At 35.3% G+C, this 23,796-nt stretch overlaps 3 protein-coding genes across 3 annotated transcripts in view; 2 read left to right on the top strand and 1 right to left on the bottom strand.

Moving 5' to 3' along the window:
• LOC124634535 (suppressor of lurcher protein 1-like) overlaps nucleotides 1-14,050 on the top strand; it is a 375,250-nt gene extending 361,200 nt beyond the window's left edge. Inside the window, exons 11-15 of the mRNA XM_047170146.1 lie at nucleotides 11,428-11,614; nucleotides 12,055-12,245; nucleotides 12,595-12,802; nucleotides 13,030-13,277; nucleotides 13,747-14,050. Of these exons, the coding sequence (XP_047026102.1) occupies nucleotides 11,428-11,614; nucleotides 12,055-12,245; nucleotides 12,595-12,802; nucleotides 13,030-13,277; nucleotides 13,747-13,817 (905 nt within the window). The 3' untranslated portion in view covers nucleotides 13,818-14,050. The remainder of the gene's footprint in view (nucleotides 1-11,427; nucleotides 11,615-12,054; nucleotides 12,246-12,594; nucleotides 12,803-13,029; nucleotides 13,278-13,746) is intronic.
• Nucleotides 6,070-10,789, bottom strand: LOC124634534 (DNA ligase 3). Its single transcript, XM_047170145.1, has 4 exons — nucleotides 9,035-10,789; nucleotides 8,553-8,706; nucleotides 7,935-8,198; nucleotides 6,070-7,113 (listed from the first exon to the last, which is right to left on the bottom strand). Exons 1-4 carry the CDS (start codon nucleotides 10,631-10,633, stop codon nucleotides 6,176-6,178), a joined length of 2,955 nt encoding a protein of 984 aa, XP_047026101.1. The 5' UTR covers nucleotides 10,634-10,789; the 3' UTR covers nucleotides 6,070-6,175.
• Nucleotides 14,051-16,612: 2,562 nt separating the features above from the next.
• Nucleotides 16,613-23,796, top strand: part of LOC124634227 (cadherin-99C) — a 142,782-nt gene continuing 135,598 nt past the window's right edge. Inside the window, exon 1 of the mRNA XM_047169678.1 lies at nucleotides 16,613-16,916. The gene's annotated coding sequence lies outside the window, so the exon portion shown is untranslated. The remainder of the gene's footprint in view (nucleotides 16,917-23,796) is intronic.

Genomic DNA, 23,796 nt, shown 5'->3' with positions numbered 1-23,796 from the left:
AGAATAAAATATATGTAAGTATATAGGGACCTTTTTGGGGAGTTTTATGGATTTTTAAAAATGCCTTAGATGTCATGGAATTTCTTTTGTTGTCTTGACATAACATAAGAGAGAAAAATATATACCTAGTATATAGGTACGTTTGCCCGGGAAAATAAAACAATATTAATATTATTCAACCGAGCAAACCTTCGCCGTCTTCATAAAAACTTAATTTACATTCCCAGATGTAAATGTACCTATCATCTAATGAAAGCGAGCCGTAATGAAATATCATACCTATTTACAAAGGGATCTTTTTATTAATCAAACTAGTTATTATTCATTTCGGGGGACAAACAACTTTTCTCGAAATACTAACAATAAAGGTCGCTTTATATTAAGTGGACTATATGTAACTAATATAAAGTCCTTTCTATTTAATTTTCATTTTAATCTGGGAACGGATAAACAAGTTGGACAATATTCTGTTTCAACTGCTTATCATGCGGCGCAGGCTTTCAAAGTCCGACTTTGGAAAGTTTTGCTTGAATAGTGCTTATTATTATTGTGAAATGTTGCGGCTGCTGATACTCTTGAGTATAAAAACAAATGCCTGTTTATCTTTAAATTGTATATTATCGTTATCGTTAGCAACTAACCCAGTTGGTTTTAGAATTACTAGATTCAGTTTCAAGTTTCGAGCCATTGCTATGACAGTGTAGGTATAGTCATGGTACAATCTGATTTATTTCTGAGAATTCAATAAAAGTACACCTACATTATCCTACATTATTATCTCAACATAGAACTTATAGAATTAAATCAAAAATGTGCTGTAGTTTTCGCATGTAGGTAATAAATATTGCCATCGTAACGTTTAATTGCTTATCATTAGTGGCAGCGGTTGCTCTGAAAATGTATTCACATTTTTGTATTATTTTAAGTTAAGTATTTTAGGTACTCTGTGTATAAATAACAGTCATTTTACGACTCGCTAAAGGATTTTAATACTTTCACGTCTGTTTTATCATCAAAACATGACTTTTGTTAAGCAATTCAATGAATGTCATTCAAAAAATGAACAGTCGAAAACAAGATATTATATTTCCCGGTTGCACGACTTCTGAAGATCATTATAATAGTGTCCATTTAGTTCAGCAGAATAGATAGACACAATTTCCGAAAGAGCTTAAGCCGTTTCAGAATTAAGTCATACGTTTGGCTACTACAACTAAGCAAAAGACTTAGGTTATTCATTTATTTTCATCAGTTTGAAATGTATTTGCAATCCAAGTCTAAATATAAAATTCCAATTGCGCCCACAAGCACTTACATAGAATTATGATGTCAAGTTAAAACCGTTATTATATTAAAACTTTTGGTCGCCAATCTCTAACTTTGAACGAAAAACCAATTTCTAAGCGTTCCTTATTTCATACGTTCTTATGCTGGTCATATTTCTTATTTTTAACGTTTTCATAACATTTAAGAAGCGTTAAGTTTTCTGGGAGATTCATATTTTTTGTATTTTTTCAAAACTTTTAGGTATACGATCTCTATGAATTGCTTTTAATTGATTAGGTATTACTTATATTGTTTGATGTTTCCCTAAAGTTATTATTATGAAAGGTAAGTATAGTTATCGGCACGAATCTTGAGCTCTGACCTATATCTGCGCAGAAGTGATTTATGAGCAAAGAACCAATCCCGAGTGACAGCTATGACGCGATGCACTGCGGGCCAATCACCGCTTTAGCCCGCCCCCGCGCCTCACTTCATACCACAAACGGGACTCAATAAATTACTTCTGCTTAGGTGAAGGTCAGAGCTCAAGATTCGTGCCGATAACTATAACAATCAAATGTGATCATCAACTTACAATCTAAACAATCTAGTATTTTATGATAAAGTAAATTGATTGATTGTCTAGTTACACACTGGTTTCTAATCAGATGAAAGGGATCCGAATATCAAACCTAACATATCAATAAAAAATAGCACGAAACTTTTGCTTATTCATGCCTAGAGCGTACCTATTACAACGGGTTGTCGAAGAGAATTTTTATGGCTCAATTAGGTACATTGCCAAACATGTTTGTGAATCATTTGGCCGTAAATCGACTGAGTAAAGATTAGGGTACGTGATGCGTGAGCAGTAAACTGCGTTGGGTTTTTGAATAAGCAGAAAAGTTTACACATTTTTGTATAATGAAGAATGTGAAGGAAGGTCATAATCAGAAAGAACACAACAGGACTAAAAGCAGGAGCACTACGATTTAAATGCTAGATCAAAACTATAGTTTTTGTTAAGCTCTATACCTACTTACCTACCTGTACCGTTAATTTGAGTATGTAAGTTAGTATACTTACATATAAGTTAACAAAGCGATGATTCCAGCCCAACGGTACCTAAACGATAGGAATATAATGACAGTGCCAGCATGCACATAAGTGCTAATAACATTATACTGCCATCAACATTCCAGAAACTTCGCAAACGTTGCAATATGCACTTGCTAATGTGTCGGGCTTTATACCAAGCCACTCTGCTAAAGGCACTTGGCGTTATATCTAAGTTATAAACTATTAGCTTTTGCCTACGGCTCCGTTCCCGTGCTAGGTATACCTATCCCTAGTAGGTACTTTTTGGAACCAAAAACAAAAAACAGCCAGCATCATTCAGCTCGAGGCCATAATATGCATCTGCCGGGGCTGCGGGTTGTTCGAAAGAGATACCGCGGCCCTGGTACATAAAAGGCCTAGGACGGAACACGACGGTTTTAGTCAGTAAGAGTCTGACACTCCCTCACCGCTGCTAACCCACACCACAGCGGGAGGGGTCATTTGATGATTTTTGACGTCGTTAAAAAAAAATGGCCATAAAATGCATTCGTAAAAAAATAAGTTGAGCTGTGTCCATGTTTAAAATGAGAAGATAACTAGTTCATTCCGGTTTAAGAATCACAAGAAGTTCTTGACTTGATGGATACAACATTAGACGAAAAACAGTGAAGTTTTTTTGATAAGAGAGTACCTATTTACAGTTTTTGGAATAAATAGTTCGTACCTAACCTTTACCTCAATTCGAACACCAATTTCGTTCACAAAAGTTTACTGTGAGAATAGAAACGCCGAGCCGAATATGAATCTACTTTTTGGTTTCAACTACGGTCACTACCAACAAAGCCACTTCAAACAATACATCCAGAAATATATTTTATTTTTATCCTTTTTACTAGACTACAAATAGCAGAAAGAAAGGGTTATTCACATTTGAAATTACTTAACCAATGTGACCTTTTAGTATTTCTTGAATTGGTTTTTGTCGAGGCGAAGAAAAGAAGGCAGATAAATGATAACTTTGAGAAAAATCTGTTTTTCTATCAAAACCAAAGGTATAAAGGGTAATGACAACTACAAAACTTCATGAACACAATAAAAATGAAAAAAATACTTACCTGGAAACTAAAATCCCCCATGAGTTACTGTACAGCATAAAATAACCTGACCATCAGAAAATTACAAAAGTCGCTGAATACAGCTTAGCATTGATTCAGTATGAAAACAATCAAAACTACAAATTTTGATAGTTTTCATACTGACTGTACCTAGGTACCTACATCTCATACCACTCGCCCTTTGTTCGCGAGAACAAATTTTATTCGTCCCTAATTTCAGTCTTTTAGGATTCATCAGAAATTCTCAACGACTCTTATCTCCGGGATTTTTTCATCGTATTTCCGAATGGTCGTTTCTCATTAACTTTTCTAAATATTTAATTCTACTACAGTTCTAAGAATCCATTGTTTGAGAAAAAACTTAGCTATGTTGACTTTTTAGATCACAATTTTCTCTGTTACAAATTGCAGAAATAGTTAGAAGCCCTAAAAGCATTTAAAATTAAATTTGTCGATACAATCCAAATTAAAACCCTCACAATTCGCCATTAATTGAGTTAGTAAAACAGTTCACGCAGCAATCTTAATCGTCGAAAACTAAACGTAACGTAACCAACAATATTGTGTGAAATGAACCGGCAAACGATTGCAATCGATACGTATCGGAAAACTAAGTACACCCCTAGGCAATAGAATTATATCGGCACATTCGTACGTTAGCGTTGAAGGATTATATTAAATGACTAGCTTCTGCCAGCGACTTCTTCCGCGTTAAATTCGGACTTTGTGCAAAGAGTTAAACGTGTTATTCTGAGCCAACCATAAAAAATAGACATAAATACTGTCATGGTATATTTTTAACATAATTTTAAGGAAAACATTTCCGTCATACATTGTTTCTGTGTAGCTTTAACCAATAAGGCTGCACACGCGACGGAAGCATAAAAAATGGAGTAACTTATCCCGTTTTCCCAACATTTACCTTCACTGTTCTGCTCCTATTGATCGTAGCGTGATGAAAAGTATCCTATAACCTGCCCAGGAGTATGAAGAATAATTGTACCAAGTTTCGTTAAAATCCGTCCAGTAGTTTTTGTTTCCATAACGAACATACAGACAGACAGACAAAAAATTTACTGATTGCATTTTTGGCATCAGTATCGATCACTTATCACCCCCTAATAGTTATTTTTAAATATATTCAATGTACAGAATTTACCTCTCTACAGATTTATTATAAGTATAGATTTTATTTTATTCTGAACCGATGTTTTATTATCACCACAACATATTGGAAAACTAAGTCTTGTCCGCGTCTGTGCTCATGTGTAGGTAGGTACCTATTTACGAATAAACTGTAAAATTACTCAACTGATTTCCATGCGGTGTTCACTGACAGATAGATATTGATGAGAATTATTAGGATTTCATATATAATTTATAGCTAGGTACCTGATGCGCAATTAATATAAATATGCAGCAATCTATTCATACTAGGTACATAGAAGTAGATCTATATTAAATGAATACATAATAGGTACTTATCTATCTACAAAAAAAGATATGCGGGACTCGGGACTTCTATCTTTTATCTCAACGACTGACAGTAGGTAGGTCCTTGAAGAATCGCACAATGAAAATGATAAAGCAAAATTCATTTTTCCTAAAATAATATTCCAGCATTTTATCTTTTAATGACAAAGATTTTGGTACTTAACTTGAAGTATCTTTAGGGTCCCTAAGTACCTATGCATCTACAGGTAGAGCATACTTAGATACCTATTTCATAAATTAAGTACCTAAAAATAGGTATAATTAATTACAGTTAGTATAGTTTAGTTAAACATAAAGTTCTCAAAAAGAAACTATTTTTGAACGCAACGCTCTCAAGTTTTTAAGTAATAAGGAAGGTTAGCGTCACTGGAAGACACGGTTCTTGGGTGCTGGCCAAATTCATAAAGTTTCCTCTGAGACAGTAGGCAATTAGGTACCACCAGGATATTATTATCCACTAAAACATTTGAATTGAATTAAAGTTACATGAAGAAGTTTAACTGATTTTAATCCGATACTCCATGGTAAGACCGGCTGTTAAACTCTCTGGCTTCTGACTACCCGAAACGACAGCCAAAGATGTTCATTCATTATCTCGATAATTTCAACTAGGTAAGTTCAATAGTTTAACCATAGAAGCTTAATAGAGCGGACAAACAAACCGAAATTCGCTTCCATAGATTTAGGATGATCCCACTACCGTTTTCGCTTTTATTTTGTTAGAATATACCCACCCCAGGTATTGGATCCCACGTGCGACGAGGATCCATAATTGAATTAGATTTTGATCTCCCGAACACATTAATCAGTTTTACGATAGTAGCTTCGCTGGGTACTTCCAGCTGACCTCCAAAAGCTGCCTGTTTGATCCCTTAAATGAGTTTCTAGCTAGACCGGACCTTAAACTAAATCACTTTGTACCTTAATTACGTAGGATTATTTTGTTATGAAACCTCGCTCTAAAACAATATTGACTGAAATATTTTAGAATTTTAAGAAAGAAGCAATTATTTTTTCGTTACGTTTAGGCATGACATTATTTAGTTCCTAACCAGTTTTCTTTTAGTAACTACATGAAACTGTCATCAAAATTGAGGTTCCGTGTGTTCATTTTATCAAATGAAATACAAAAGAAAAATGTATACCATTTTAATGATACATTCATCGGCAGAATAACAGTGGATTTCATGATCATCTATACTTAAATAATTCATACAACATGTAATCAGTTTATAACAGCGCTAAGTCACAATAAAAACAGGATAAAACTTGGTATCGCATAATTTAACATCATTAATACATTGCATTAACCAATCTTTGTGTACGTGTCTAACATCTGCAGGCACTTTCTTTTTCAACTTCAACATTTTCTTAAATTCTATCGTATTACTATTATGAAGGACATAGTCTACATCCATGGATCGTATTGACTTTACGACTGTACCTCCGTAAGCTATCCAATGCCTTTCAAAATGCTCTCTCTCGTCCTCAGTGAAGCTTATGAAATCAGGGTAAAAACCTAGCCGTTTATCTTCAAATACGTCTGGAAGAACAACATCTGGATTAAATTCCAATTCTTTACTATCTATTTCTTCATCGCTCACGTTACCCTCTTCTTTCATATCCACATCTGTTGCTGCAGAAGTATTTGCCTTTTCTGATGAATTTGACTGATTCAGTTTTACTTCTGACTGTTTTTCCTTTTTTATTATAAAGCTATCTATTTTATTCTTCGGGCTAACTTTGATAGGTTTTGTACTATCTATTTCCTCATCACTTGTGTTACTCTCTTCCTTCATATCAACATCTGTTGCTGTAGAACTATTAGCCTTTTCTGATGAATTTGACAGATTCAGTTTTACTTCTGACTTTTTTTCCTTTTTTATTATAAAGCTATCTATTTTGTTCTTCGGGCTTACTTTGGTAGGTTTTGTTGTAGTCGATGTTTTGGATGGACTGGCTTTAATTTTCTTCAGTGGTGGTTCGTCATTTGCTGTAGCTGCAAGCTTATTTAGTAATGACACATCTGTTTTCTCTTTAGAAGTCTTATAAAGGAGTTTTAGTGCTTCCAAATTCGTTGCGGTCTCCCAATCTTTGTCTGTCCTAATTCTGGTGACTCTTGGAAATCTAACTGAAATTCCATCCGCTGTGTGTAAATTAGCCTTCGTTAATTCCGTACCTGGAAACAAATTAATGAATAATAAATATCATTAAACAGTGTATAATATGCGGCGAAATTATTTTATAATTGAATTCGTGGTTTTATTGCGTCCAACAGAATTAAATATTAGTGGAATATTTTATGTGTATTTACAATTTCATTTGTTAAATAACCGAAAATTACATTTTAATTCAGTATTCTGTGCCACATAGTCATTGACAGGCAACCACTTTTATAGCGGTACATTGCAAAAGTCACGATTCAAAAAACAATCCAATCAATTTGTACATATTTTTGTAATATACATAGAATGACTGATAGAGCTTTTCTGCATACCAATGCAAAGAGGGGAGGAATTAGACATGGCAGTATCCAAATATGAATTAACAGCTCATTTTAGTGTCATCATCCTCCATCCTCATCCTCCAAGCCTTTTTCCCAACTATGTTGGGATTGGTCCAACTAGATGTAGCTGAGTACCAGTGCTTTACAAGGAGCGACTGCCCTACCACAACCCAATAAATACCCTTTGGTTACTGGTTGGTACTTGTGTCAGACTTACTGGCTTCTGACTACCCGTAACGACTAGCCAAGGATGTTCAATGACAGCCGGGACCTATAGTTTAACGTGCCATCCGAAACACAGTCAATGGTGTCTAAGATATACTTAGAAAGTACATACAAACTGAGCAAAGTTGCATTGGTACTTGCCTGACCTGGAATCAAACCCGCACCCTCATACTTGAGAGGTTGGTTCTTTGCCCACTAGGCCATCACACTTTTTTTTGTCATTATCACTATTTACTAGCTACAGTAATTATTAATCTTTGTAAACATACCAGTAATCTCCCAAACAGGTTGTTTCTTAGGATCCAAAGCAACAAAATCTGGCACCATTCCTTTATTGCAGTCCAACCAAGATGGTACTTTATTGCTGTCCTGGGATATTTTTACCATTAGGGGTGCTAATTCTTTCTGCAGTCTTTCCAAAGTACTGTCGTCGTGGCCTGTATGGACTTTGGTGACAGTCACCCATTTTTTTCGACGTGCGTCATGGCAACCCATTAGAAATACTGACATCATACCACCTTTTTTACCTGTGCCTGAAAATATAAAATTTTGGTATTGATTTATATATTTTATATATTTTGGGATTAATAATACATTCTGTGACTAAAATTCTTGTAATAAAATATGTATAGTAAGTAGGTATATTATTTAATAGATTTTTTAAGAAATGTGGTATTTATTTGCTTAGAAACAGAAGTAAGGAATAGACAAGGAAATTGTTTGCCATATCCAATCACATTTCTTATATCAACTAAATTGTTGCTCAAATGAAATTTTGTGCATTTTAGTGCTCAATCCTTCTCCGTGTGAGAGGAGGCCTGTGCCCAGCAGTGGGACGATAAAAAAAGGCTGTAACAGTAACAGTGTAAAAATATAAATAAACATACCAAACCAAGCTCCAAGTACCACTAGATCAGCCGAGTCAGCCATTGCACCGTCAAACAGATAATCTTTCTTCACCTTTAACCAATGTCTCTTGCCGGGCTCATAAGTAGACTCCAAGTCTTTCAGCACTAAACCTTCTAAACCGAGCTCTAATACCTGTAAAGTGAATAAGAAAATATTTAGTATATCAGTTGCCTTGTAAATTTGTTGATATGCAGTTTTTGTAGACTTTAATTTGTAATTTAATGTTTGAAAAATTATGTGTAAGTTGAGATAATATTGGAATAATATTTTTACATTCTCTAAAGGAGTGAAAACACAGATTTGTTGTTCCCACCTATGGGAACAACAAATCTGTGTTTTAAAATCTTATACATAAAAAAAATAAAAAATAATTTAGTAAATCATTTACAAGTAAATTGCCGGGGGCTTACCAGAAAGTAATACAACCTAAACAAAATAAACGAATTGTTTATCAACTCACCTCAGCAATCATTTTTGCCAGATCGGAAGGCTTTTCAATCAATTTCTGTTCAGATAACATGACATGATTTGTCACTTCAACCATATTTTCATGCAATATCTTTCTCCGTTTCCTTATTGGTAAGTCTATTAGCACTTTGCCATTGTAGTATAAACAGTCAAACACAAACAGACATACTTGTGCATCTTTGAATTCAGACTGTTTATGGATACCTAGTGTACCAAATGGCAAAGGCTTTCCTGTATTCACATCTACCATCAAAACTTCAGCATCAAGAATCAAATCGGTCCCCTTTGGAAATGCTTGTGGTAAATAATCCTTAAAATGACTGACTTTATGTGCCATAACAGGTTTTAATGCTCTAGAGAAATATTTAAACTCATTCCCTTTTTTATGCACTTGTACCCTTTCACCGTCATATTTGATCTCTGAGAACATTCCGTTAGGACATTTCTTCATTGCCATTTCCACTGATTTGCAAGCTTCAGCCAACATAGGTAATACTGGAGTCATTAAGCTTAGTCTTGCATCAAAACCTTTTTGGATAGCATCTTTATGTTTGACTGTACTGGTTTCTGATAAAATTCTATCCAAAACCATGTTTAGGTCTCGAGATGTTTGGAAGACACTGTAAGCATCTGGATGCACACCTTCTAGTATGTGTTTTGGCCCTGCATTTATTCTTAAATCACCCTTTATTAACCTAATGAGCATTTTCAACTCATTGGCAGTACATTTCTTTACTATCTTCTTGAAATGGTATATTTGTTCTTCCTCCTTTGTCAGTTTTGAAAGATCTTCTAGGAAGTCTTCAACTTTTTGTATTGTTAGTGTGCTTTCCGATGCTGGCTGAACAGTTTTTGATTTTTTGAAAAATGACTGTATTGTATCGGCAACATCACCTTGTTCTAAATGTGTTAGCATGTCATCGTGGTCCATGTTGAAAATTCTTGAAAATAATTTAACCAATTGTTTACTTTTTAAATTGTACACTCTTTTGCTTACTTGTGGTAATAGTAACTTACACCATAGCGTAAGATCGCCTTTAAAGCTGTCATCATCAGAGCCTTTTCTGAAGAAGTTATTGACTACAGCAGTTTTCTCAGTGTAAGCATCAACTTTAGATATTCTTTTGCATAATGTGAAAAATGTCACAAACTTGTCATCATCAGTTTCTACTTGTTTTTTGGGGCAGTCTTTACTCTCATTACTTGCCGTTTTTGAAGGACTAGCTTCTACAGAAGCAGTTGAAATGTTTTTGATAATCTTAGCAGTGTATTTACCACTGTTTTTCTCTGCATACAGTTTCTCCATTTCGTTAAGCTTTTTAAGGATGAATTCTTGGTCTTCCGCACTGATACAGCCCCAGCCAGCTATGTCGTCTATAGAGTCTACACGCTTTGTTGCTGGTCTCTGCTTGAGCAAGACATTCATGAAACAGTCTACATGGTACCATGATTTCATGTGGCCTTCACCGTAGGGGCTTGCAACAAGCTTCGCTATACGTAACTCTCCTCCAGGACAGTTAGATTTACACCCCTTGCAAGAAGCTCGTCCACCTTTGGCTCTATCAACGAAAAACGGAGGAGAATCTGCCATGGTTACTTACGCGTAAATGTAAGACATTAAACCTAACCAAATTAAACACGCAATTATTCAGCTGCTTTCTTTATTGTTTAATAACCACTTCAAAATAATCCATTATTGGTACGAAAACCAAAACAAGTAACAACACGTTGAGATCGAAATGTCAGATGTCAAACTGTCAGAACTGACAACGTAATTGACAGTACTAGAGTTGTGCAGCAATACTAAAGTTTCTGAATCATTAGTCTACGTTCCACAAGAAAATAGTTTCGAGAATCTTTAAGAAATGTATTATTTAACTTTATTCCAGTTACATAAAAAAAAACTAGTTACTTAGATATCTGGTATAGTTTGAATATTATCTTATATTTGTTTTCTCGCCCGGTCACTGTTACGCGATCACAGTTCCGTAGTACTAATCCAATAAAAGGTCAGTCCGTCTGCCTCTATCGACGTACCGCTCTACGCATGCGCAGAATTTTTTCTAGCGGTGGCTGAATATAAGAAGCCGGTAGCCGGGTTTTTGCATTTAAATTGTATTTAAGTTGTTTAAGCGATTATTTACTAACATATTTAGGTGCCATTGCTATCAATACGTAATTAATATATTGTTAACATTTATTATATAAATTGAATGTCCCTATACCGTTACCGTTACTAGTATCATTAATAATAGATAGAGATATCGAATCTAACGATTGTCTGATTACTCTTTTCAAATTCTCGCTGAAAAAGAGGTCAATTCTTTAAGGCTAATAAAAAATTAGAAAACAGCTTGCTAACATTTACATTGTCTCTCTTTCCAGCATCATCATGTCATCAAGAGTTCAGCAGCGACGGTACAAAACACGGCACGCTGACATCACCTCACTACCCGTCGCCGTACCCTCCGAACACTCATTGCCACTACGAATTTTTCGGGAGGGGCAAGGAGCGAGTTAGATTAATTTTTCAAGATTTCTACTTATACAAATCCGCTGATGGATCTATAGAGTAAGTATTAATTTCGAGTTTTATTCGATAAAAACTAAAAAATATCACCAGTACATATGTAAACTGTTTGAGTGTGACAATTAAAATGGATAGGTAGATACATATTTTTTTATAACGGTCGTGGTGAATTTTTATTTACTTATTAAAAACTATTTCCTGTCCTTGGAAATACTCCCACCATACAATTTTTAGTTCAATTTATCGATTAAAATTAATTAAATTAAGTTAAGCTGTTGTAGGGTAACATAACATTAAAACTTTAACGATTAACATAGAGACTTTTACACTTGTACGTATTTAAAGAATACCCTTAATTAAAGATTTCTAGCGTTCTCGTTAGTGCATATGTACCTATTCTTTCTAAATACTTAAATACAAACTGAATAAAGTGATTAACTTTGCAAATGCTAAATGCTAATTTGTTGCATTATGTTTTACAGTTGCACAAACGTGGATTCGTTACAAGCATTCGTCAACGTAGATGGGCGGCTAGAAAAAGTGGAGACGTTCTGTGGAATCGACCTTCCGAAGCCTATTATGTCGAACGGACCGAAACTAATGTTGGAATTCCGTGGAACGCAATCATCGAGGTACTCCAGAGGATTCAAAATATCATATTCATTTGTAGAAAGTAAGTATGCATGCATTTTCTTTGGTCTCCGATTCTATATAATTCCATAAAGAACAATGAAATATAAGAATTCCATATAAGTAGGTATTCAATAATGGCTGAGGTAGTGAGGGACTGACTGGATTAAAAATAATTTTAAGGTCTTGGGTTCGATTCCCAGACACAGCAAACTGTTTGATTTTACTTTTTTTTTGCTGTGGTAGCAAAATTACGTTACGTTATGGTGACGTACCTATTGCCTATAAGGTAATTGTCCAAAATATTTAAACATAGCACAGATAATTAATTAAGCGTATATCAAAAATTAAATGTTACAAGTTAATAATGAAAATATTCTCTTTACTTTCAGATTTCGGAATAAACACAGGGAGGCAGTTAAAGGAGTTTCCATGCGCGTTCGTGTATAATAGTAGTGAGGCGCGCAATGGCACATTTGCATCACCGAACTCGCCGGGACCATATCCAAGGGATACTGAATGTACATACTTCTTTCACGGCGGCGAGACTGAGAAGGTGCATCTGCATTTCACGAATTTTGACGTTGAAGGAGTTTTGCCGTAAGTATTAAGATTTAATACATTATACCTGTATCTGCACCTAGAAGTGTAATGAATGTTAGAACTACTAGTTTGATGGAATAATAAGTAACTCATTAGATATCAAATTATAATAGCTAGAAAAATATATGTAGAATCTGGGTCAGAGAATAATAACTCTAGGCGAGGCACCCAATATTTTCCAAGCCTAACCAAAAATAACACTAATATTTAAATACCTGTTCCAGATGCGAAGCAGTATCGGCGAGTGATTATGTCGAATTTTCAAACTACATGACTGAAGACAATAGATTCGGTAGATATTGTGGACAAATGAAAGAGTTCCACGTAGAGTCTGAGAGGAATTTCTTCAAAGTTACATTTAGGTCTAACGACCGCTTAGATGGTACAGGTTTTAAAGCAATGTACCAGTTTTTAGAAGCAACTGATGAATACCGAGCTCCACCGGTACAAGATAAGGCTTCACATTCTTTATGTAAGTACTTTATGATATAAATCCATCCTATCCAAACAATATTAAATCGTCTTTTCTTCTCAATACCCGGCTGTAACGACTGCTAAAGATGATTAAATGGCAGCCAGTGGTTTGATTCTGCTAAGTTGATAATGTGAAAATTGGATAACAATTGAATCTCAATAGCAGTTTTAACCTTAGCGGCCATTTTGCTACCAATATGAGACCAATTGTATTCCAATGAAATTTCATTGGTTTACCATTGGTCTGTCTACAATCATATTGCAAAAATGCATTTAAAAGGAAAAATAGAGGAGTGCAATATACGCTTCAATCGTAATTGAGTCGTGATTGAATCTTAGATGGATAAGTCGTATGGCACTTAAGTAAAATTAGCAGAATCAAGCCCCAGAACTCAAGATGACATAGATGTGCAAAGATCAGCAATGTCTACTGTAACATGTGAAATAACTATTTTTTTTCGTTCCAGGTATATTCGAACATTTTCTAATGCTGATCATCCTCGCAATAACACAGCTGCATCATCAACTATATCATTAAATAAAGTGATATTAGATTAAATATTATAATAAATTAGTATATAATCCTGTATATTTTGTATAATAGTATGTGCCATACACCTGTAATAATTACGTAGATATGCAATATTTTCTATAAAATCGCGTATTATGTTTTCCTCTATTACTTACCGACTTAAAGCAATACCATGCGAGACACAATAAAGATTTATTCATAAAGGCACGTCGTAAAACGAAATAAATTATTTGAATTTATTTTGCGTCATTTTATTTCATGATTATTATTTTTTCAGGTACATTTTTGTTTCATCACTTCAACTGAAATACTTAAAAATAATAATCAGGTTCAAATAGACTCGACACCGCTACTGACCGAGCTCTATTGAAATTGTGATTCAGAAATAGCTTACACAAAATTGAGTGTATAAATCAGTGTCTATATTAAGTTTGACCGCTCAATAAATATGGTAAATGACAGATTTGAATTAACTGCGTCAAAATTTTACAGAGAATATAAATTGTTACTCAACAAGTAGGCGGTTAGTTCCACGACAGATTGCGTTAATGATAAAATAAGCAATTCCATGTTTGTTGCGAGGTGGAAGAAAATCACTATTGTTCCTCTCTATCTACCTGCCCATTCATTAATTCTAGTACACTAATGATATGATAAAGAGGAAACATTTTTTATCCCTTTAGGTACCAATCATATTGCAAAAATGCATTTAAAAGGAAAAATAGAGGAGTGCAATATACGCTTCAATCGTAATTGAGTCGTGATTGAATCTTAGATGGATAAGTCGTATGGCACTTAAGTAAAATTAGCAGAATCAAGCCCCAGAACTCAAGATGACATAGATGTGCAAAGATCAGCAATGTCTACTGTAACATGTGAAATAACTATTTTTTTTCGTTCCAGGTATATTCGAACATTTTCTAATGCTGATCATCCTCGCAATAACACAGCTGCATCATCAACTATATCATTAAATAAAGTGATATTAGATTAAATATTATAATAAATTAGTATATAATCCTGTATATTTTGTATAATAGTATGTGCCATACACCTGTAATAATTACGTAGATATGCAATATTTTCTATAAAATCGCGTATTATGTTTTCCTCTATTACTTACCGACTTAAAGCAATACCATGCGAGACACAATAAAGATTTATTCATAAAGGCACGTCGTAAAACGAAATAAATTATTTGAATTTATTTTGCGTCATTTTATTTCATGATTATTATTTTTTCAGGTACATTTTTGTTTCATCACTTCAACTGAAATACTTAAAAATAATAATCAGGTTCAAATAGACTCGACACCGCTACTGACCGAGCTCTATTGAAATTGTGATTCAGAAATAGCTTACACAAAATTGAGTGTATAAATCAGTGTCTATATTAAGTTTGACCGCTCAATAAATATGGTAAATGACAGATTTGAATTAACTGCGTCAAAATTTTACAGAGAATATAAATTGTTACTCAACAAGTAGGCGGTTAGTTCCACGACAGATTGCGTTAATGATAAAATAAGCAATTCCATGTTTGTTGCGAGGTGGAAGAAAATCACTATTGTTCCTCTCTATCTACCTGCCCATTCATTAATTCTAGTACACTAATGATATGATAAAGAGGAAACATTTTTTATCCCTTTAGGTACCCTAAAGGCTACAAAAGCACTGAACCCATTTGTAAAATTCTTTCACATTTGGGAAGCTACATTATCTCTAAGTCTCCGAGTAATATAGTTCCCCCGACGATGCAAGTGAAACCGCGGGAAAACAGTAACAGGATAAAGATGGAAAATTATTATTAGAAGTTAATAGCGGTAAGAGTAGGTACAATGTGAATTTTTGACCTGAGACTGAATGTTACCTATTGGCTATCCCGCTAAGTAGTAATGTTTCTGTCGCAACTTGCATCAGAGATTTCTTTCTACCTAAGTATCCTACCTGCAAATTGTATAAGTAAGTATCGGCTATAGTAGCAGCCAATGTACCTTCGAGGCAGCAAGCAGAGTATCAATAGAAAAATATTAATGTCATTACATCACCGCAACAAATAACAAAATTCCTAAGTCTCTGGTTGCATAAGAAACATCAATATGGGCACGTCGCAAAGCACTGGCACAATAGTAGTAGGTACCTAGGTATTATAGGTACGTAAAGAACCAACAATAACAACAAATTGGCTTTACAAAGTTTATGACATCCTACAATGATATTCATTACACGGATTGTCAAACAGAGGCTGCGCTAATACCAGGCCTCTTTGTAACAAAGATTTTCAATTAGTCAGGTATTGTGGTGAATAATTCTCGAAGACATTTGCTTCCTGCCTACACCCGGTTAAACTTTGCCGCTGTAGTTGTATAATCGGAGAAATTAATACCTATGGGTAGTACCTAATGCAACGACGGACGAAGTGATATAGTGTAAATATCTATTTACTAAGGTGTTTATTTTTTATTATAAGTAGGTTAAAAAATCATCTATTCAAGTTTTTTGTATTTAAATGAATAAAATAATTATAATATTCAAAGGTAAGTAATTCTCCATGTTTTTTAAGTTATCTCCTACCTAAAGTCAGTATTTTGGTCATAAAGTCAGACTAACATTAAAAATAACTAAGCTCGATTTAAAAAATTGCTGTTGCACCTCTACTACTTTCGCCGCGCGCTCGGTTCATTGCTTGTCGCGGAGCCTCACAAAGTTGTGCACTGCGCGTTGACAGGTGTGGCGGCGCCACAGTCGCGTCGTTTAGTTCGCTATTCACGCGCGATCCCCAGTCCCCACTCCGTTTACGTCAATTCGAGTTCGTTCGCCGCTCTCTTCGGTGCCGGTCGGTAGGCTGTACGTGTTTATTTCCGAGTCCGCGAAACTTTTTCCCGAAGTAAAGGGATGTGACAGTAAACATAGTTATTTTGATAACTTTCGTGTGGTATATTGAGTGAAAACGTTGTTTTTATTTGTGACTTAGTAAAGTGTTAGGTCGGAGTGGTACTGTGAGTGTGATTGTGGTCACAGGTGTCGCATTCCAGGGGGGACGCCGACGCAGCCTCTGTACCCGATACAGTAGGCAGGTGGACCGCTAGACAACCCTGTTTATTTGTAAGTTATTTATTAGCATATCCGTTGTGTTTTTCATTGATGATAAAGTTAACTGGCAAACCGCTGCTTGTTATGTGTTTCGTAAACAAACCGACTGACTAGGAACTAGCTTAGACTACTACAAACAGAACAAAATACAAAGTTGGTTATTTAAATGAGACCTAGTAGCATACAATACCTACCCGCCTGCAAAGTTACTAATTGTTTTTTAAATCATTTTTCTAGTAACAGTCAAATGTAGGTAGGTTAATAAAAAGAATGACAGAACATTTCTTATTTGCTTACATAAACATGATATTATAAATACCTACGCTTATTGAATATCTTAAGTCGGCAATTTGCATAGTAAGTAAGTAAGCAAGAAGGTAGGTATTTTACTATTTACGGATTCAATCTTGTTTCAATAAATTCTGAATCACTCGAAGTTAAATCGTCGTTTTATCACGTTTTCTGAGTTTAAACGGTTTCTAATAATATGAAAACGCAAACTTGGTAGTTACCTACATGTAGGGCTGCCATCCGTCCGGGTTTCCCCGGATTTGTCCTCGTTTCGAGACCGTCCGGGGGCCGTCCGGGCGGGGTTTCAAAAAGTGTCCGGGGAAAACCCGGACACTTTCCATTTACTTAAGGAAGCACCTCATTGAATTTAAGTATAAGTTAATAGTAAATGGATTACAAACAAGGTATTATTTTGTTTAAAAAAATCGCACTCTTTCGTGAAAATAATGCGATTTACGCCAAATGTCCGGGTTTTTTAAATGTTTGTCCGGGTTTGGCGAAATTCGAGATGGTAGCCCTACCTACATGGGTAGACGACAGTATTGTAAATACCTACTCGTACAATAGGTAAGTATACATACCTATAGTAGGTGAACAGGCATGTACTATGAAGTAGAACATACATTAGATAGATAGATATTGCCTACTCATGTACTATGAAGTAGAACATATACATTAGATAGATAGTGCCTACTTCTAGCTACCTTTCCAGTTAGCCAGTAAGTACCTGCAGCCAGTTTTCTTGTAGCGATGTTCTACTGTTCATCCGGCTCGACGTTAATCCGATTGATAACGTACCTACATGTAGGTACATACCATACATACCTACCAACAATAGGTAGGTATGTAAGATATAAGAAGAAATCCTAGATACGTAAATAACGAACTATTAAAAGGAATGTATTGTAGGTAGGTAGGTATGTACGTAACTAAAATTCCTTCCATTATAAGTTAACAATAAGTTTATACCTACTTATTCAACTGTGGCATCCCGGAACCCGTAAATGTACAATTATTAAAAAAAATGTGACTGGTCACTATTCCTGGGACAGGTGCCTACGTCAGTGTGTATAGCTAAGTAAGCAGTACTTTTTTCAGGGAATCACTAATTTAGGTGCTTAGGTATTATTTATACATTGATGATGTTAGGTCTCAACCTCTGAAGACCATTTAAAGTAACCACTGAACCGAAAGCGAAAATGTGCACATACCTACCGGGTGACCTTTTTTAATAATCCGTGCGGGGGACATAAGTATAACCGAGTACCTATTATTAAAACACGTTTGTTTTCCGCAATAGACTAACTTTATTTTTTTAATTCACATAGAGAATGAGACACACGTAGATGGCGCCACTAACCTAGGAACCACAGATACTTAACGCATAGGAACTTATTTTGTTACACATACAAACTTATTTTAACACCCCTACTTAACAAAATAAATGTAATTCTAAACAGATTACAAAGTTTTTTTATTTAGCTTTAATTCCCAGCATGTGCATGAACTTATAATGTTTAGTTGACATGAGACCCTTTGTTAACAAGTCAGCAGGCATTTCTTGAGTAGAAATATATTCAATATTAATTAATTTATTTTCAACTGCATCTCTAACATAATGGAAACGAACATCAATATGTTTAGATCGAGTATGTGACTGATGACTTGTTGCTAATTTTAATGCACTTTGATTATCACACTTCAATTTAATTACACATTTTTGACCAGTAAGCTCATACATAAGATTACCTAAGTATACAGCTTCTCTAGACGCCTCTGAAAGGGCAACATATTCTGCCTCAGTACTGGACAAGGAGACAGTCTTTTGTTTTTTACTTTGCCAGGAAATTACAGAGCCACTCATTACAAAACAAAATCCAGTATAAGATTTACGATCTAGACTATCACTAGCCCAGTCTGCATCAACAAAACCAGTCAGCTCTACATTATCCTTATGATACATTAGACAATAATGTTTTGTTTTTTGTAAATATTTCAATATTCGTTTTGCATAATTGAAATGAGTCTCATTATAGCAGTTATTGAATTGGCTGAGGTAACTAAGAGAATATGACAAGTCTGGTCTAGTTAAAACTGCCAGGTACATAAGGCTTCCAATAAGCTTTTGATATGGAATGTTTGCTACAATATTTTCAGCCTTTTCTATGTTTAACTTACTCTCTATGGGTGTATCTACAGTTTTACAATTTGACATATTAAATTTTAACAACAATTGTTCTATATATTCCTGTTGATCTACAGTTATAGTTTTACATTCTTTGTTCACATGAATTCTCATACCTAAATAGCGTCTGACAGGACCTAAATCTTTCAGCTTAAATTCAGAACTTAATACCTTTTTTAATTTATCAGTTTCTGACACACTATTAGAAAAAATCAAAAAATCATCAACATATACAGCAACAATAACTTTAACATTCCCATAAAAATATGTAAACAAGCATGGTTCAAATTTACTTATTTTAAAACCAAAATTTAACAAACAATCTTTCACCTTCTCATACCATATTAAAGAGGATTGTTTCAGCCCATATATGGCTCTTTTTAATTTCAATACCTTTCCAACCTGCTTATTTACAAAACCTTCTGGAATACACATGTAAATATTTTCTTTCAAATGACCATTTAAGAAAGCTGTTGTGACATCTAGATGTGATATATCCATATCCCACTGTACACTCAAAGCAAATAACAGTCTCAATGTGGAATGTTTTACAACAGGGGAAAAAGTGTTCTCATAATCTATACCACGCCGTTGGGTAAAACCTTTAGCCACGAGTCTGGCACGATACCGCACTTTATCACTCACATCTAGTTTTTTATTTAGCACCCACTTGTTTTGCACTATTGATCCACTGCTTGGCATATCAACAATTTCCCACGCATTGTTGTCCTTGAACGACTGTAGCTCCTCCCGCATGGCCTCTCTCCACTGCTCAGCCTCTGGTCCATTCATTGCTTCTGAGAAGTCTACTTGTTCAACATCTGGGCTAGAATTAGAAATACAGATATTACCAAACCCATAACGTTCTGGAGGTCTTCGAGTTCTCTTACTTTGTTCTGATTCTGGAACTGGTTGTAACTCATTTGTTGAGATATCTGCCTCCGTGCTTGTGGTGGTTGTATCATCATTGTTAACACTAGATGGATCAGTGTACATGGATGTATCTGAATCTGAGTCATGGAGAGATTCATTCACTGAAGACTCCCCTACTGAATCTCTGCCATCTTCATTTGTTGCCGGAGATTCCTGCTCTTCAACAACATCCTGAATCCATTCTCCTAAGTCATCCTTAACAATTTCCGGTGATACTGTTTTTTCTTCCATTACTATAATATCTCTCTTTATAGTTACAATATTTTTAATTGGATCATATACACGATATCCCTTTACTGTCTCTGAAAAACCTACTAAAATGTGCATGGTAGCCTTCTTGTCCCATTTCAATCTTCTTTCCTTGGGAACGTGTACCATTACAGGGCTCCCAAACAGACGTATATGACTGAGATCTGGTTTCTTATTATACCACGCTTCATAGGGTGTTTTATTTCCTAAACTTGAAGTTACAGATCTATTTTTTAAATATACCGCTGTATGAGCCGCTTCAGCCCAAAACTTCTTTTCTAAATTGGCATCAAATAGTAAACATCGTGCTTTCTCTACAATGGTTCGGTTGGCCCGTTCACAGACCCCATTTTGTTCTGGCGTGTACGCGTTTGTCTTTTGGTGGATGATACCTTCTTTCAGTAAGTAATTCTCCATCTCACCACTACAAAACTCACCACCATTATCAGTACGCAATGTCTTTATCTTCTTTTTCTGTTGATTCTCAACCATTGCTTTAAAGTCCCTGAATATCTTGAAAACTTCATTCTTATGCTTGTGGAAGTATATGAAAGTCATACGACTGTGATCATCTATGAATAAGACAAAATATTGAGCACCACCTATGGATTTTGTTTCCATTGGACCACATACGTCAGCATGTATTATCTGTAGGGTTTCTGTGCTTATTTGTCCAACATGAGTAAATGGTAGCCTTTTCTGTTTACCTTCGCAACAGGTCACACATTTAGACATTGTCATATCACTAGTATCCGGGTAAGACAATCCATCCACAATACCGTGCTTCATTTTATTTAAATCAGTGCTGTTAATATGTGCTAACCGCCTGTGCCAGAGCTCTGCACTTGCAACAGCTGGTGCAGCCACTGCTGCCAGCATACAATCTGCTATTGTAATGTCTAGCTTGTACACACCATTTGTTGACATTGCTGTAGCCACCAATACATTCTTATTGTTGCGAATATAGCATTTATTTTCTTCAAAAACAACTTTGTTTCCGTTTTTGATTAACTCACTCACTGATAAGAGGTTCGTTGTTAAGCTTGGCACGCATAACACATCTTTAACCATGATGTCGTAGTTATAATTTGTTGTTATCTGTACGTCTCCCGAACATAATACTGGCACTTTCATATTATTAGCAACAGTTATCTCAGATAAATACGGTGTAAAATTCGCATTCTTTATCCACTCTTTGTTGACCGTCATATGAGCACTAGCGCCGCTGTCCACGTACCATTCGTTTGAACTATATTTTCCATTCAAAAATACAACACTAAATGCATTTGATTGTTTCTGTTTTTGTAATAATGGACACTGGTTTCTGTAATGACCCGTTTGTTTGCACTTATAGCAAGTAATGGTCTTGTCACCTGTCACTGTCACTTTAGAGTTTGTCGATGACGAATTCCCGCCATTTTTCTGCTTGTAATGATGCTTTTTGTTTGCAGCGAATGCGGCGCCGGTGTTATCCACATCATTCTTAGAAACCTCCATATCAATCAATTTCGATTTTATTGCATCTGTTGTTATCTGCATACCAGAATGCTCTATAGCCATAATCATGGGCGAGAATCTTTCAGGCAAACCGGCTAATAACAAAGATCCGACCCACTCTTCTGTGATTGTAAATCCTGTGCCTTTTAATCTTTGAGCAGTTTCGACCAATTGCGTTACGTATGAAGTCATTGACTCGCAATTATCTAGTCGTAACGAGATTAAATGTCTTATTAGGGTTATTTTACGGGAAAAACCTGAGTCATCAAACATAGCCCTCAGTTTCGTCCATAACTCCAAAGATGTTTTTGTTTCTTTAATATGCACGTACAATCCCGGGTCAATTGTTAGCACTAACTTCGCCTTGGCTTTTGCGTCATCTGATGTTTTTTTCTCGAAACCGGCATCTGGCTCCGTTTTGATGTAATTCACGAGATTGTCCAGCACCAACAGATTTTCGACGGCAAAACACCACTCATCGTAATTTTCTCGTCCCTTCAATTTTGGAATGCTTTGAATATAGTTCACAGCCATATTTCCACGAAAAACAACTACTTTCGACTGTTTTATACTAAAACTCAGTAAAAAACCGAAAAATTATGGATATTTGCCCATAACCTATTATTAAAACACGTTTGTTTTCCGCAATAGACTAACTTTATTTTTTTAATTCACATAGAGAATGAGACACACGTAGATGGCGCCACTAACCTAGGAACCACAGATACTTAACGCATAGGAACTTATTTTGTTACACATACAAACTTATTTTAACAGTACCTACGGGAAATAGTTTCAACGGGACGCGGGTGAAACCAATGAACTAGGTACATACCTAATTACTCCGTGGGTTCTAAAAAGTATCAACGGATATTTGGAAATCAAAATTTTGATGCTAAGCCTATCTGAACTTTTTTTTAGGTGTCAGATATGCCTATGCAGGTATAAAGCTGTTAGGATAGAACAGGCGCGCGAAGAAGTTCTACGAGATACGGATAAAACCTCTGCGCTGGTGGAAGATAGTTTAAAATATACTGAGGATTGACTCGCGGTCGCGGCTAACCATTTCTCTGTTTGAAAATTTGTCTCAATTCCAAATAAATTCGTTAGGAACGAAACCGATGTATCAATTTTCTAATTATTATTAAAATATACCTACCTGTCCACAGTTTAACACATTGGCGTGAATTTATAGCCTAAAATTTGCACACGTTGCAATCTAGAATAAATAAATGTCAGCCTTATCTTTGAACACTGGTATTTCGCTTATTGTCACTTATTGAAGTAACCTAACTAACCACCGACCCTTCTATACCATTCACCCGGTTTTAGGTGATTTATGAAGGTGTATGGCGTTTATTATTTCACCTCATTACAATAATATGTAAATTAAATGAACCTCATTGTCATGAACGGGTCCTAAATCCTAACATTGCTTTGTTATTAGATAGACAGGTAAATGCTTAAATATTCGTTACCTAAAACGGCCTTGGTAATAGGTATTGGATAATTGGCAGAACAAGTTTATGGCAGAAATATCAAAATTGATAATATTTCAGCCATGTCAAACGTAAAAACATTATTTATCTACGTCCGAAGATAAATAGTGCTTCTTTCGTTTTCTAAATTACAACGTAACGCGATGTTCAAACTGAACTGGTGTTAACATTTATGCTACAATGTGGATCTTTTTGGAGGTCGTATAGCCACATTACAGCTACTAACTCCCATCCCATG

The sequence above is a fragment of the Helicoverpa zea genome, chromosome 11 (assembly GCF_022581195.2).
Source record: "Helicoverpa zea isolate HzStark_Cry1AcR chromosome 11, ilHelZeax1.1, whole genome shotgun sequence".
Taxonomy (NCBI): Eukaryota; Metazoa; Arthropoda; class Insecta; order Lepidoptera; family Noctuidae; genus Helicoverpa; species Helicoverpa zea.
The sequence above is the reverse complement of the archived record's forward strand: the minus strand, read 5'-3'. Positions and strand labels throughout refer to the sequence as shown.